General features: G+C 37.5%; 1 protein-coding gene across 1 annotated transcript; it reads left to right on the forward strand.

The window, feature by feature from the left end:
• The first annotated feature begins 6385 nt into the window (after positions 1 to 6385).
• Positions 6386 to 11792, forward strand: LOC141950694 (parvalbumin, thymic-like). The gene is given in 7 exon segments (XM_074885870.1): positions 6386 to 6414; positions 6416 to 6461; positions 6463 to 6497; positions 8239 to 8306; positions 9111 to 9243; positions 9510 to 9619; positions 10923 to 11792. Coding segments are annotated over 7 exon segments (447 nt in total). The 3' UTR covers positions 10949 to 11792.
• Positions 11793 to 15405: the final 3613 nt, after the last annotated feature.

The following is a 15405-nucleotide window of genomic DNA, read 5'->3' on the forward strand; positions in this document are numbered from 1 at the left end:
AGAAGCATTCATAATTTAAATGACTGTCTCTGCTGTTGATGACACCATTAATTATAATGTTATGTGATGGGGAAGATCTTCTGCCCTGATTAGCATGCATTTTTCAACATCACTGTTAAGTAAAGTTTTATATAGCTGTAACTTTCAGGAAATAGCTGGGATTTGGTATTCTGAAATTACCTTACCATGGTGTTCTGAGATAAGAGCTTTGGAGCACTGCTTAGTAAAAGCTTCACATTTCATATGATAATCAAATTTCAGTAACATCACATTGTGCACAGAACTAATTAACATTCCAGCAAAAAATTGTAAGTGCCAAGTTTTGCCCAGAACTGCAGCTTGTACAGCCCAGCTCAGCATTGTGTAGGACATACAATACACTTGCAAAATGGTCTTACTTTTCAAAATCAGCAAAGCACTTAAGCATATATTTTACTTAACACCTGCTTCCATCCACCTCTACTCAGAAAAGGACAAGCCAATACAGAGAATTCAGGAATCAGCAAGATACCTTCTGCTGTAACCTTCTGGATTTTCAAATCTGGAAGTTGCCATATAGTATATCCAAATGTAAAAGTTAAAAAATTAGTCAAATCCTTCAAAAATTGTAAGATTGATCCTCAAAAGTTTTCTTCACCTATTTGTTGTCTATGGATTATACTACTACTCTGCAAGTTGGCTCAGAGAATAGATTCAATCAAGCATCTCCCCATTTACTGCTGGCAGGCCTCGTCTTGGGTGAGCAAGAGCTCATAGTCGATTTCTGAACAGTTCAAGGACATTTTCTGCTACATCTGCTAACCAGTCACAGCCAGACTTGAATTTCTGTTAAGGAGACAGGCCTTCTGCCCCAGAGATCCACCTAGCCTTTTCCTCCTGAAGTTTCCAGTTTAGTAAAATTCCTTTTTAAATGTATCATTTTAGTAAAGTGCAATCAGTGCTATAATCCAGCTCAGATGGAGGCCAAGACTATTCAAGGAAAGACTGTTACACGAATTTATCACTAGAATACAATAAATTTATTTTTTCATTCAGAGCAACAGATTTGAAGTGATTTACTTTACACCTGACTGCAGCAACTTGCTAATAGGATCCATAGTGAATATGATGCAGTTTGCCTATAAATGAGTAATAAGAACTCACATTTTCTGTCTGTGTTGTTCCATACTATACAATTAAAGCCTGAAATCACTGGACTATCTGGACAGTGGTATTACACAGGAGCTGCAGCACAAATGCAGCACTGTATAGTAAGAACAATGCCTGCTTCTGTCTTTTCATCCCACTGATCCTTTAAATATTTGAACAGTGGAATCACTTTATTGATGCACCATTTGATTAAACCAGGCTTAGCTCTCAAATGCTCAATGAATTCTTGTTTGTAAAGACTTAATGCTTTCACATCCAATGCCATTATGTCTCTAGTACCAATTTCCATATTAATTCAACTTACTTTTCATAGAAAAATCCACATTCTAATTATTGTCAGCGTTGTTGGCAGTGTCTAATGAGGGACGAAGGAATGCTTCTGAGTTCCTGAGTCTGGGTGCATGCCCTGGAGACATGAACTCCACATTTGGACAAACACAGGTCAGCCCCTTATCACACTCTAGTTTCCATAGAAAAGAAGCCCAAGTACACAAGCTGGACTGGAGCTGTGACAAGTTTTACCATTTACTGATCTCAGCAAATGGAGAGGCAGGGAGTTAAGTCACACCTCATGGGGCACCTGTAAATCAGGTTGGGTATGGGCTTTGTGCACAGGAAAAACATCTCTAAGAGTCAATTTTATGTCAGCTAGCATTTGGGTTTTTTTGAAACCCATATATCCTTGAAATATATATATCCTTGACAAGCAACTCTGCCAGAAAAATCAAAGGCACTGCTTTATTCAGCAATATCAGTACTAGATTAGTATATGTATGAATAATGACCTAATTCTTATTTCACGCTCCTGCAATTACATAACTACAAGGAGCTGTTTCTGTTTACAGTGGGATACACTGTTTACACAGTGTGATAAGGCCTATACAAGAACATACAGACAGGCTCAAAAACATCTGAGTTAATTTCAACCATATCTATATTTGAAAGCCTGCTGCAACTGATGATTATTTATAGTGCTTATAAACCACAGTCAGGGAGCAGGACTGCACTGGGCTGCGCAGTGTAAACACACAGACTAATGTTACAATTCCTGTAACAAGGATCCTCCTTAGGGATGTTAGCAGACGGGAGTTGAAAAACATAGCTCATGAACAGAATATAGTAATCAAATATTGAATAGAACTTCTGTCTTCAGCATATTTCCTCACTTTCAACTTAGCTAAAGAAGATTGCCTTGAAAAAACTGATTTTATTTTCTACTCAGAAAACATGATTAACCCACACATACCTTTTTACTGGCAATTTTATTAGGATACTTCCAAAAATAGTAAGCTATTTGCTTCAGAATTAAAGCAGGAAAATTAGTTACTCTATAGGCTTTCTGACACTTGCTGCATGTAATTTTTAAACTATGGATAGAGTCATCTGGAGGTTCAAGTATTTTGTCCATTTACAAATGATTGTATCAGATTTAACAGCCCCAGGAATTTATCATTTCAGAAATCATTCTATGTCAATTTCTTTCTTCAAAAAAAGGCCTTTTTCTTTCTGCATCAATGCATGAACATTTTCAGAAAGAAACAAAGTGAACTGGAAAGATTGAATTCAGAAACAAAAATCTCAAGCTACAGCTTGAGAAATCACATAGATTTTACATCTGGACCATATTCCTTTCAAATTTTGGAATAAGAATTTTAACTCTCTCTTGCAAATTTTAGATATGCAGAACCAGAAATTTTTTTATTTATGTAAACAATCCAATTGGCTTAAAAATTAAGCTTTACACATATAAGAAAAATATGACTGAAGAAATTTTGTACATTAGCACTTTAAAGGGCACTTGAAGTTGAAAAGTTACATTGTAAATTCCTAGAATCTCTGAAAATCTATCTCAGAGATTGAAGCCACTTGACACTAGAACTGGTAACTGGATAACTGGTGAAAAATAAATTACTTAATTTTTGCGACTCATTCAAGTTTGTAAAAATAAAATAGATGTTATTTGGTATGTTTCCCGTGTACAGCTTCCACACCCCATAGCAACTGCTTTAGCGTTTTTCAGCATTTTACTAGGGGTTAGTTACACGTTACCTACAGATGTTAAATTAGGTAATATAAACCTAAAACCACTCACAAATATTTCCAGATCACTCCAAGAGTTACGTTCCTCAAATGCCAGAGCATGATGCATTAATACAATTACACTAAATTACATTCATACAATTTCTTTCAACTCATGTATTCCAAAAGCATATTACAAGGTGAATGAATATTCTACTTTCCCTATTCACATGTCTTTTAACAATAGGTTAAACACATTTCATAAGGTGATTTCTATTCCTTTTGACTGGTGACTATGGATACTCCTATCATAAGCATTCAGGGAAAATGATCTCAGGCATATACAAGGGCAGCAAATCACGCTTATTTAAAGTTGGCATTCACAAGTGTTTAGTGTATTTTTGTTATTCTATTGCACACACAATTCATGTCAGCACTCAAAGAAAAATGATAAGAATATATTATAGAACAATCACAGAGTTTATGATTACTTAAGAGATAGCTTTTCAACCTGGGGAGGTAACTTCAGGTGTTAGAAGAGTTAAGATTGAAAATGGGAAGAATAAAACAAGAGAGGAGCCTTCCATTAGAGAATCCTCTAGAAGGCAATGAGACTCAAGCAAAGTGAAATGCTCAAGTCCCAGGGTTTAAAGCTGCTTTTAGTGGTAACCTGACAATCTGAAAGGGATATCTTCTCCGTACTTTTTAATACTTCCCCAGTTCCTCTCCCTGCCAAGTTGGATGACAGCTGGAAAGTTACTAACAGTATTTGATTTAAGAAAGTAAAAATGACTGGACAGATGTTTTTGCAATCTCTAATGTAGGGCTTGAAAATAAAATGTTGGAGGCTGGTTGTAAATAGTTACATGATCCTTGTGCATTTCACCCTGCCAGCCAGTGCATGTGTTCTGGATCTCTAGTGCCTCCAATCTCACTGCAAAAGTGACTCCAAAATTTGTTGGAGTCTGAATGCAACTCAACAGATTACCACCATAAATCATTTAACTTTCATGCTTTATCCTTAAAATTTCAAAGAACAAAATGAATCATCTTGTTGAAGCCTCTTAGAAAACAAAGCACACTTTTTAAAGACTCCATCCTTATGTGATTCACATACAGAAGTTCAACCTAATGGCAACAGTCCACAGGCATTAAGGGAAATAACAGCAATCAATGCTATTTTTAAAGGGAAGAGTGGGGGCGAGGGGTTAACATATGTGGAATTAGCTCTGGGCAAAATGAGAAGCCATTGCATCTAAAATCAAATGCATTCTCTGAAATAGACACCGGAGACCAAATTCCCATGTAGACTCCTGCAGTCCAAGAGTTTCAGCAGAATTTGGCCTTCCTCTTAACTTAGCTTCATTAGGTCATATCATGCCATCAGTTTTTATGTTGGACGCCCTACTTACTTCACATCAGTTGTTGGCACTATGTAGGCAATTTTCCGAATTGGAGAGGGAGAAAAGGGTGGTGTGTGCACAAGGGAGGAATTTTTTTCCCATGTAGAATAAAAGTCATTTCTTAGAAGACTTTGAGGGGGGAAAGTGATATTTGTATCCCTTCTACCAGATGTCACCAGTGGCAACAAGAGCCAGTATTAAATATCTATCCATCAAATTCTTCTTGAAATTTTTCAGCGTCAGCTGGTCAACAACCCATTCACAAAACTGGGAAAGCTGAAATCTTCCACAGCCATTCTTAACCACTGGTTCTTCCCCTCACAAGAATTATCTGTGTCTGAAACTTTTTCATGAAGGACAGACATTCAGAATTTGTAAAAAGAGAAAAAACCTCGTAGCAATAGTTTTTCTTATGTTTATATGCAGTAAGAAAAATAACACCCCCTCCACACACAGTATCTTTTGCAATAGTCTTTTGTTGCTTTTTCAACAGCTGCTGTCAATGTTGGATGCACTAAGGGCTCATAGGTACCCCATTTGCCACTTTTTCTGCCTCATACTATGATCTATTTACTAGTGGTTGGCTTCAGTGCTTGGCTAGGTTTGCCTTCCATCTTAGAGGGAAATGCTTTGGAAAAAAGATTCCTTGATACTGTCTCTGACATTAAGACAGTCTCTGCACTGTCACCTCTTACTGTGCCACCACCTCAAGTTGTGATGCCAATTGCACTGTCATCTCTTGCCATCCCTTACCCCGGCCATAATGCTATCTTGTGCTGTCATCCATATGACTTGTCTTTCACTGTTCTGCTGCCTCAAGGCACAAGTGAGATCCAAGCTGACAGGCTCTTCAGCCAGTTAGGATACAACGTTCACAAAGAAAACAGATGATCAAATTGTTTCTATGCTTTTTTTTTTTTTTTTTTTTTAAAGTAACTAACACAAAGGAACACTTGGAAACAGCACTGGCCAAAACATTTAAAAAATAATCACTTCTCTAAAAGAGATCGGAGGGTAGGCTAAAAAATTGCAATGCCACTCTTCACATATTGTTCCCTGCAGTGATGCTGCCATTGAAATTTTTCTCTCTGTTCTGAAAGCAAAGATCCTTCATGTAGGGCTCAGGGGTTTTTGTCTTAGAGACAGCTGGGTAGATCACAACCCCTTTGCTTCATACATACATGACTAAACAGGATGTCAGAACCTTGCAGAATTGTAAGATTTTCTCTGGAAACATACCAGACAAAATACCCTCCCCCAACCAACTGTTCCGATGGATTGACATAATATTATTTTACCTCCTGTAGCAACAAATTGACTGTGTGGGGTTTTTTTCAAAACAACAAACCAGACATTCTGGGAGACAACATGACTATTGTTTTCCCTAAATTATTTGCTACACGAACAATATTTGAAGAGGATATTTTTTGTTTGTTTGTTTAGTGCTCTAATGATGGAACTCTATCACATGCAGCGTCTACAGATAAGATAACAAGTTATCGCATTTAAACATTCATTAAAGGCATCTCTTCAGAAGTTAGTAGTGCTTCATTTCATCTGACTCCTTGGATCAAGCATATCAGATAGTGGGGGTTTTTTCCTGTCCTACATCATATAGAGAAGTTGCTATTTTCTGCTTAAATCAGAAGAAATTTAATATGACTCTGTCCTTTTCGCCTATCCAGCCACTTATCTTGTTTCGTTTGCAAATATCATATGTATTCTCTTGAGATAAAAATAGTGCAAGATGATTAGTTAGGCAAGTTCATTTGACACCATTCCCCCTTCGTGACGCTGAAATCTAAAATCTGTATATGGTATACAACTTAAAGTATATATATGCAAGCTCAGCTCTGCTGGAGACACACAGCAAGTACGTTCCTCCCAACCAGATTGCTTCCTTATCCAGCCAAGAAGACCACAAAGGTAAGCTGATTAGATCCCCTGCTTTCAGAAAAAGCACAAAGCAAAATGCTCCCTAAATGGAAAGAGCCTACGCAATTAAAATAACTATTCTTATATCAGCTTCCAGTATGTTGTATTTTTACAAGCTAACATAGAATAGAATCAGCATTCAGATCACAGGATGGAAAAAGACAGGAATGATGCCCCTTGTAAAAAATGCTGCAATTTTTAGTTTTTCCTTCAACTCTTCCCCACTTTTAATCCTGTCAGCAGTGAGAATTAGGTGAATGGCAGAGCTCCAAATTATCTTGCGTAGTGCTGAGAGGGGGAAAGCACTTTGCACAAGAAGCGACTGGGACAAAATAATTGCTAGCAAAACAGAAGTAACTCATCCGCTTTAGCTGGAGAAGTACCCATCGCCATCAGCGTGAATTTCTCCCATTGCCTCCTTACACCTTCTGAGATATTCAGAAAGGGACTGAAGTGATAGACAATTTCCTCTGCTGCAAACCAACAGGTACAGAGGCAGCCATTTCGTATTTTAGGCAAAGTTTAAACCTGTGTGTAGATCTCAAACCAGCGCACCAACTAGAAATGGCTACCAGCACTGGTTTCCTTCTCATGAATGCTGCTTTCCATGCTTAAACAGGAGGAATGATGTTCTTAAAGATCAGTTAGGGATTTATGAAAAGGTATTTCTGTTCTCTTGGGGCTTTCAGGAATAACTTTTCTATGCCTTAGTTCCCCTTCCTTCACTAACATGAAGCTACTTTACAGTAATGCTGCAAGTTTTAAATTGTAACCAGTCTGCACTGGTGTGTGCAGTTTACCAAACTGTAAATGCATTGATGCTATGTTCACACTAAAAAATTGGCTAGAAATTCGGGCCTTTTAGCATTTTCTTGAGCAATATGTATTATGTTGGCAAACTATTGCAGCTGTTCATGGCTGAATGGTACAAAGAGTATCTTTTGTCAAATGCTGCTGTGTCAGAAGAAAACGCCTCCTCCACTCTGCTAGGAATGAATATTAAGTATCAATACCTCTGTTCTAAGCACATCAATATACTGAAATGCCAAAATCTGGATAAAAATATGGTTTATTATCACCTACGTGGAATTAAAAAAAACCCCACAACATACTTAGGAAAACTTTTTTATAAAGCTATCATGAAATGTAGTTTTTTAATGATGCAGCAGCTCAGCAAGCCAAATTTATAGCGTAGTTACTTTTATTGTTGCAACTAAACAGAGAAACTTACTCTTCAAATTTAGATTTCCTTGAAATGAGTAAAATTATTATTACTTATTCTACACTATTATTTTCATTCTTTGAAAATATCACTACATTTATTGATAATACTACTAGATTTTTTAAATTCCAATTACATTTATTCCAGGAGACATACTAAGCCTTATCTTTTATGTATGCTGTAAATATATGCCTATTTTAATTTAATAATAATCCACCTCCAGAAACCAGAAAAAAGTCATGAAGTTTTGTGGTGCTAGACACCTTTGATTTGCTCTCCCAGTGCAGTACAGGCATCAGATCTTCCTGCATGCAGAATTCCTCCCTCATTACCCAGCTTTAAGTGGAAGCACCTGCTGCAGACATCTGTTACAGTATGCTCCGCTTACAATTAGATGAATAATGTCTCCCTTATCATGTACTGTCACAGCAGCAACTTCAAATAGAGCCATGAAAGAGGTAGAGAAGTCATTTTAATGACTAAGTAGCTCACATTTAATTTATTTTACAGTTCAACAATGGCCATCACTGACATCCTTTCTGCTAAAGATATTGAATCTGCACTCTCCAGCTGCCAGGGTAAGGAATGGTCTCTCTGCAGCCAGAAGATGCATATCATTTTTATGTCTTAAGATGACATGCCTATCATTTTCCCCTTAGATTCCTTCCCTGTGAGATCTCTTTCTAGCTACATTACACTATAGCCCCTTGAATTCAGAAAGTCTCACAAGTGGTTATTTGGTGGGTAACATTCCCCAAAACACAGAGCAGCAATTAAAGGGCCACAGTTTCAGTTAGGGCTGGCTTAACTCTAAACTCTGTCAATTTTTCAAACTATTAAAGACTTACATTTAAATAGACTTTTCCTTCAAAATGTCAAAAAAAGCCTCAGCTTGCAGAATCAAAGTGTCATTTGTGAAGCAATGACCAGTCTCAGTTCTCTTAAGAGTTCCTCGGCAAGATCAAGACAATTTTCCAAATGCTCAAAGAGCTAGTTTGTCTGTGAGTGAGTTACTTTTCTACCAACTCCTTCACCAAAGTAAGGACTAAGTGAAGATAAAGTAAGAATTATAGGAGTTGGTCTGTAAGCCACAGTAGCAGCCTCTAAATATTTGTTATTAATTGCATTTGACACATTGCACAAATCCTGATTTAGCAGAATGTGCATTGTAGCAGAAAACTTCAAACTGGCTGAAAGGATACATGACCACAGGCACAGAGTGATTAAAAAGAGAAATTATCCACTGTATCTTCTTTTTTGCTACACTGGGGAACACAAGAAAGAGGAGCAGGCTGATGATTAAGAAAACGCATATTCCCAAGGACACATACAGTAGTAGCAACTTCAAGGGAAAATATTTAAACAACTTCTATTTCTTCCAGTTGATGACTCCTTCAACTACAAGTCTTTCTTCTCCACGGTTGGTTTAACCAGCAAAACTCCTGATCAGATAAAGAAAGTTTTTGGAATCCTTGATCAGGACAAGAGTGGTTTCATTGAAGAAGAAGAGCTTCAGTAAGTACTGTTCAGCTGCTGTATTTCTTTAAACAACCCAAACCTTTGAATTTGCTTGGTGTCCTAGAAGAAACTTGCTGTTATTTTAAAAACAAAACACAATTCCTTATCTTTCCTTGAATCTGTTGGATTTTCTCAGATACTAAGAGCAGGCATTACCTTATGGGTTTTTTGACATGGGTTTAAGAAAACAAGAAATACCAATACGTCAAGGACTTTTCAGAGAATAAAACTCAAGCACAGCACTCTACCCTGTTCTATTTCAGGTTGTTTCTGAAGAATTTCTCTTCGAGTGCCAGAGTCCTCACCTCCGCGGAGACCAAGGCTTTTCTGGCTGCAGGTGACACTGATGGTGATGGCAAAATTGGAGTGGAAGGTAAGATTATTGGAAACTTCATCAAATTTGTGTTTAAAAATGCATTTAGGGCTGCATTTAAACTGTGGCATGAAGAGTACATCCAAGTACTTTGGCCTGGTGCTTTCTGCCACAATTTTTATACTAGCGAATACTCCTTTATTGTCATAGCTTTATTCCCATTAGGTCTCTGTTGCAGCAACAGCATATCTAGGCCCAGTGTAAAGCTTGTTCTTCCAATCAATAATAACAGCTTTGGGGTTAATTTGTCACGTGTCTGATCCATAGACAAAAAGTGCCAGATTTTTAAAACATCCTGAACACCTATTCACTCTCTGAATTTCCATTTCGGCGGTGGGTGCTCTGCACTTCTGGCCATATGTCACTTTCATTTTTAAACACACTTCCACCTACATAAACTTATTTCTTCATCTACCACTATCAAACATTAGCCAATATTACTGAGTGGTTAATTCAGTAATGTAAAATAAGACTGGTATTGTTTTTCAAGGCTAGAACTGCTGCAATGCAGTACAGAATTTTGTGCTGGAGAATCATCTGATAAGTGCAAATTTCACTGGGCAGTCCTACGAGAAACTAAATCAAATTCCTAAAGAAAACCTCACAGGGATGATGTGAACTGGTCAGGATATTTCTTTTAGAATTGCAGCAAAGGAAAATAGGACATTATACATCATATATTAGAGATGAAGTCACTGAAAACAGGGCTGTCTCAGCTGAACTAGGACAGGTGGCAATAACTCTAACAAACACACGTGCTAATCTTAGCCAGAGTTTGGGAGGAGAGAGATACACTGTTGGAGGAATTTGCTTTAGCAGCAGCTTTTGCAGCTTCTGTTTATGAGCCCCAAATAGGGCATTATATTATGCAGATCTTAGCCCTTAACCATTGAATCTCCCATTTTGAAATTACATCACTACTGATATTTTTTTCTTTGGAATAACAAAACTAAAAAATCCCTCATATTGAAAGCTACAGGCTCGACCTAATTCACTCTCTGCTTCCTTGGCTATTATCAGAGTTTGTAACGGGTTAAAGATAGTTTACCTTTAACTCAGGATTTCCCACAAATATGAATTTACAGACGCACTCCTCCTCTCTGCACTTACTCTTTTTAAGGAGTGAAAAATCTGTTACGCCCCCAGAATCTCAGTTTAGCAGTAGCTTGTGCAGTGTTATAATAACTTCGGGAGCCCTCCATGGCTAGGAGTTTAAGTAATTTTTATCTGTCTTTTCTAAAGATGTTAAGAACCGCTTTCATCTAGTTTTATTCCCTGCCTTTCTCATTTTCTTCCTTGACAGAATTCCAATCTCTGGTGAAGGCATAAACAGCATTAGACCAAAGGCAATCTTGGACTGACTCTTCCAGTTACCTCGTCCAACAAGCACTTCGCACTCAGCATGTGTTTGTACATTGTTATATTGTTGCAGGAGTAAACAATTCCCCATACATCAAGTTCAGACACCGGATTGCTGAGAAATCTTGCAATGTACAGATGTTTTGGTCACGTGGTATTGTTACATTTCCATTGTAAAGACGGGACTTTGTGATTTTCAGCCACTCATAATGTTGAAATTGTGGCTGGAAGAGGGGAGGAAAAAAAAATTTTAAAAAACCACAACCTTGGGGGAAAAAGCTGTTTTTTAAATTTTGTTTAGGTTTTCCATCCTCATACTTATGCTGACTTTCCATCCTCATACCATGCTGACTTGCCAGACCTGTGTCTGGCAATGATCTTAAACAATATGACATCTTTTAAGGCTTTCATTAAGTTTTATTTCTGCTTAATTCTCTGATCCTTGAGGAAAAGCAATGCTAACAAGATACCTAAAAATAATTTTTATTATGTCCCAATCCTGAGAATATGAGGAAAAAAAATTAAGAGGAGTTGACACATAGCTCAAAACATGGAATAAGTTTGTGGGTAATTTTACAAAATGAAGTACTAGGCTACAGCATGTATCATCAGAAAGTGTTTATGGCCTAAAATGTAACTCTCCCTTAAGAAGATTTATCTTTCATGAAATCTAAGACAGCTGTGAGATAGAGGAGAAGGGTCTAATCCCAACTCTGACACTGTCACAAGTCACAGTCCCCTGACAACATGGGCCACAGGCCTGGAGGTTTTTCTGTGAATCATGAACATGTTGCTTATTATCATTTAATATGTACAAAACAATAATACTTTGCCACATTTGTAAATTTCTGTGTTTCCTACAGACAAAAAAACAGCCAATCTTGCTGCTTGATTACCTTAAAGCTCTGTTACATTGCTAACTGATGGCTATTACTCCATTCTTTCATTTATTATATTAATACTCATCTATATAATCCATAATATTCGCAATTTTCTCAAGTCTGAAAATTACTGAGAAATAGTCTTTCCTTTGATAAGTGTCTTACAGGATTTAGAGCTAGTTATAGCATTGTCTTCATTAATGGACAAAGTAAATAATGTTCATGGTTAAATGCAGAGCTCAATAGACTGAGTAGATGTTGTGCATTTCTGGCTGAGTGGGTTGGAAATTTCCCCACCAACATTTAGTTGTCTTCTTTCCCATCTATCATGACGTGTTTCCAGCTCACAAGTAGACTGTCATTTTAATACTCTGCTGAAACTGGATGATAATTATAACATAATTTGGCAGCTGTTTTGAAGAAGAGCAGAAACAAAGACTTCTGGAACTTTTATGTAACATTCAATGTTGGCATTTCCATGAATTGTGAGATGATTATGTGAGGCAAGTACAGCTCACTCATACCCAGGCATGTAAGAGAGCTGTTTGGCAGATTTAAGATGGCTAATGCAAAAGAGGAATTCTAGCAATCAGACTCACTGAAGCCTTGGCAGAGTTATAATGAATATAAATCCTAATTCTATCCTCACCGCCTTTGATGTTAAATCTGGGCTTAAATTGTAGCTGCTGTTAATTGCAGCACTGAAATATTTTGCATAATGATGAGACTCTGTTGGTTCCTTTTACCTTATTCGTTTTCCTATCTGCTGAAGAAAAAAAACCAGACAATCCAGATCTGCAGCAATATACAGATGTAATATATACATTAGCACTTCACACTACTAATCACTAAAATGTCCGGTCACTAGTTCACAAGCAGACGGCACACACAATACATAAGTGACAGACCTGATACTGCATTCCTTGCACATCTGAAAGTCTCATGTGGAATGCAAGAAATGCAAGACTACATAGTGGCCTATCCTGTATTACAGAGATGCTAAACAACTGCACATCACTGCCTTCTGTTGCCACAAGGGGGCATTAAGTACTTCTGAGAATCAGTCAATTCTTGTGTAGGTTGCAACTTCAAGTAAAACTCAGAGAATTTTGTTTATGAGAAAATCTCTTTTTCTTAAACAGTAACTCGTGGCAAGAAGATGAGTTTTAAATCTTATTAAAACCATCCAGCCATTTCATTAGAAGGAACAACAATAAATTCAAAAAAGTCCCCAATTTCAAAAAAAAGCCCACAGACTGTTCAGCAAAAACAACACCTAGTCCCTATTAAGTCTTCTGTTGGCACTGGGATTCGCATTTTTAGAGCTAACCAAACAAGAAGATAATATTTCCCACCTAAAGGAAACAAATTCCAAAAATTTAGTTTTCATGGAAGGTTCATCTCACTGAATTTAAGTTCAGCCAGTGGCAGCCTTCAATTTTCTTAAGGAATAGCATGGAGTGTTCTATGAATGTGACAGTGTCATTGCCCTAGAGAAAACCTTTGGTTGCAGGATGTCTATGTGGATGCCATCTGAAGTAGCAAAGAGACAAATGGTGATATCACAATGTTACCACAATGAGGTATAGAATCACAGAGTAATTCATGCTGGAAAGGATCTCTGGAGGTCTCTGGTTCAATCACTTCCTCAGAGGGCCAGCTTAGGGCACACTGCTCTAAGCTGAGTTTGAGTATCTTCAAGGATGGAGGTTCTATAACCTCTCTGGGCAATCTAATAAGTAAGGATTAAATCCTCTGCATCGAGCTTTTATGAATGACTTACACAAATAAAACACTGCTGACCACACAGTTAAAAATCAAAGTTCTGTTAGAAATTGTTTATGCTACATCAGATCAGAAAGGATCTAACTACACCCTATATTATCACACCAATAACCTTTTTTCCAGTTTAGAGTAAGACCATCCTACTCAGTATAATACTGCTTCACAGTTCCAAAGGAAAAGTTGTTTATATGTTTTACCTTTACTTAAGACAATTAGAGAACAACCCAAAATGTGAGTGGCAGATCTGAGTTCCACTGAGCCCAAAGACTGGGAGTTCTCAGACATACCTCAGTCTCCTCATTACACTGTATGAGCAGTTTAATCCTCCCAATACTTCCTGTGAAATAAAGCTATACTATGATGCCTTAGAGTGGGAACTAAACACAAATAAATTGATTGTCCTACACAAGCTCTTAGAAAAAGGATATAGAGGGCCAGGGTGTTCAACCTAATATCCCAAACCCACCCTAGTGCTCTAGCCACTGAATCCATCAACTCCCTTAAACCGAAATTTTGGGTTGACCTGATAAAAGAGCAGAATCATGCATAAGATAAAATCCCCTGGTATTTAGTGGAAGCTGGCTGCCTCCTAACTTCATGTTCCTTTGGAAATCCCAACCTAGAGTCATTTGTAAACTTCAGATTCAATTTCAGATCCCCAACTGTTCAAAATCTCACAGTCATCTTCTAACAAGTAAGAGAGCATAGAAAGGGCAAGGGGATGTCAGAACATTCATTGCACACATAGACTGGTAAAGTTTCTTCTTTGAGTTAGCAGCCAGCCTATGTGGAAAATCTTTGATGCAGCATCATCAGAGGCGCCTGGAGCTCTTCACACATACAGTATGGGCAGAGGGGGCCAAGACTGGATTCATTTCCTGGAATGGGTTACTGAAATAGATACATCTTGATTAAATCCCTGAACAGACATGTACCTAACATTTTCATGCTTAATTGTTCATATATTTTAAAACATTTTAATAAGTGGATGCTGTGGAATATGAACTAATTTAAAGTGTTCACATTCTATGAAACTTAATATTTATACTACTTTTGCTTGCAAGCGGAGAAAGATACCATTACATGGCTAGGCCCTTTCTGGTACGCTTTCTGTACCAAAGGCCTATAGAGCACACTATCTAGCAGTTGGGATGTGGCTGCTCCATAACTTTTGATTTGCTTATGAGTATGTCCTACACCCATGAAAACAAGAAAATCAGTTTCCGTGTATCAAACTCCAGGATACAATATGAACAGACGGTACGCCTAGACAACACCTTCCCCTGAAGTTACAAAGACATTATTGACCCCAAGTTCAAAGGGGAATTTATGTCAAAGTCGAATATGTGAATACTTGACTCAAAGGAAATCACAGCAGTTTCATCACAACTAGATATTAATCAGCTGGTCTTTTCTAGATACTAACTTTCTACTCTAACTCCAAGGCTTCCAGAACAAACTGATCTTATCTTTGCAATGATCTCCCTAACAGACTGTAATATTTAGCCAAATAAACACAGTAAAACCCAATTCTTCCTAATCATCATTAAAGGAAAGTCCTCCAGAATTATTTCTGAGTTTTTAATTTAGTCTGTTTATATTCCAGTCTTTCGAGTGATTTGGTAGACTAGACTTTTTGCTTTTAAATATCTGCTCCTTCCTCCTCTCTTCCTTGCTCATGAACCCTCACCTGTTAACCTGTTCTCATTCTCAGTTCCTTGGTTTTCTCACACCCGAAGTAGTCCCGGAGAGATTTCACGT

The sequence above is a fragment of the Strix uralensis genome, chromosome 16, assembly GCF_047716275.1.
Source record: "Strix uralensis isolate ZFMK-TIS-50842 chromosome 16, bStrUra1, whole genome shotgun sequence".
NCBI lineage: Eukaryota > Metazoa > Chordata > Aves > Strigiformes > Strigidae > Strix > Strix uralensis.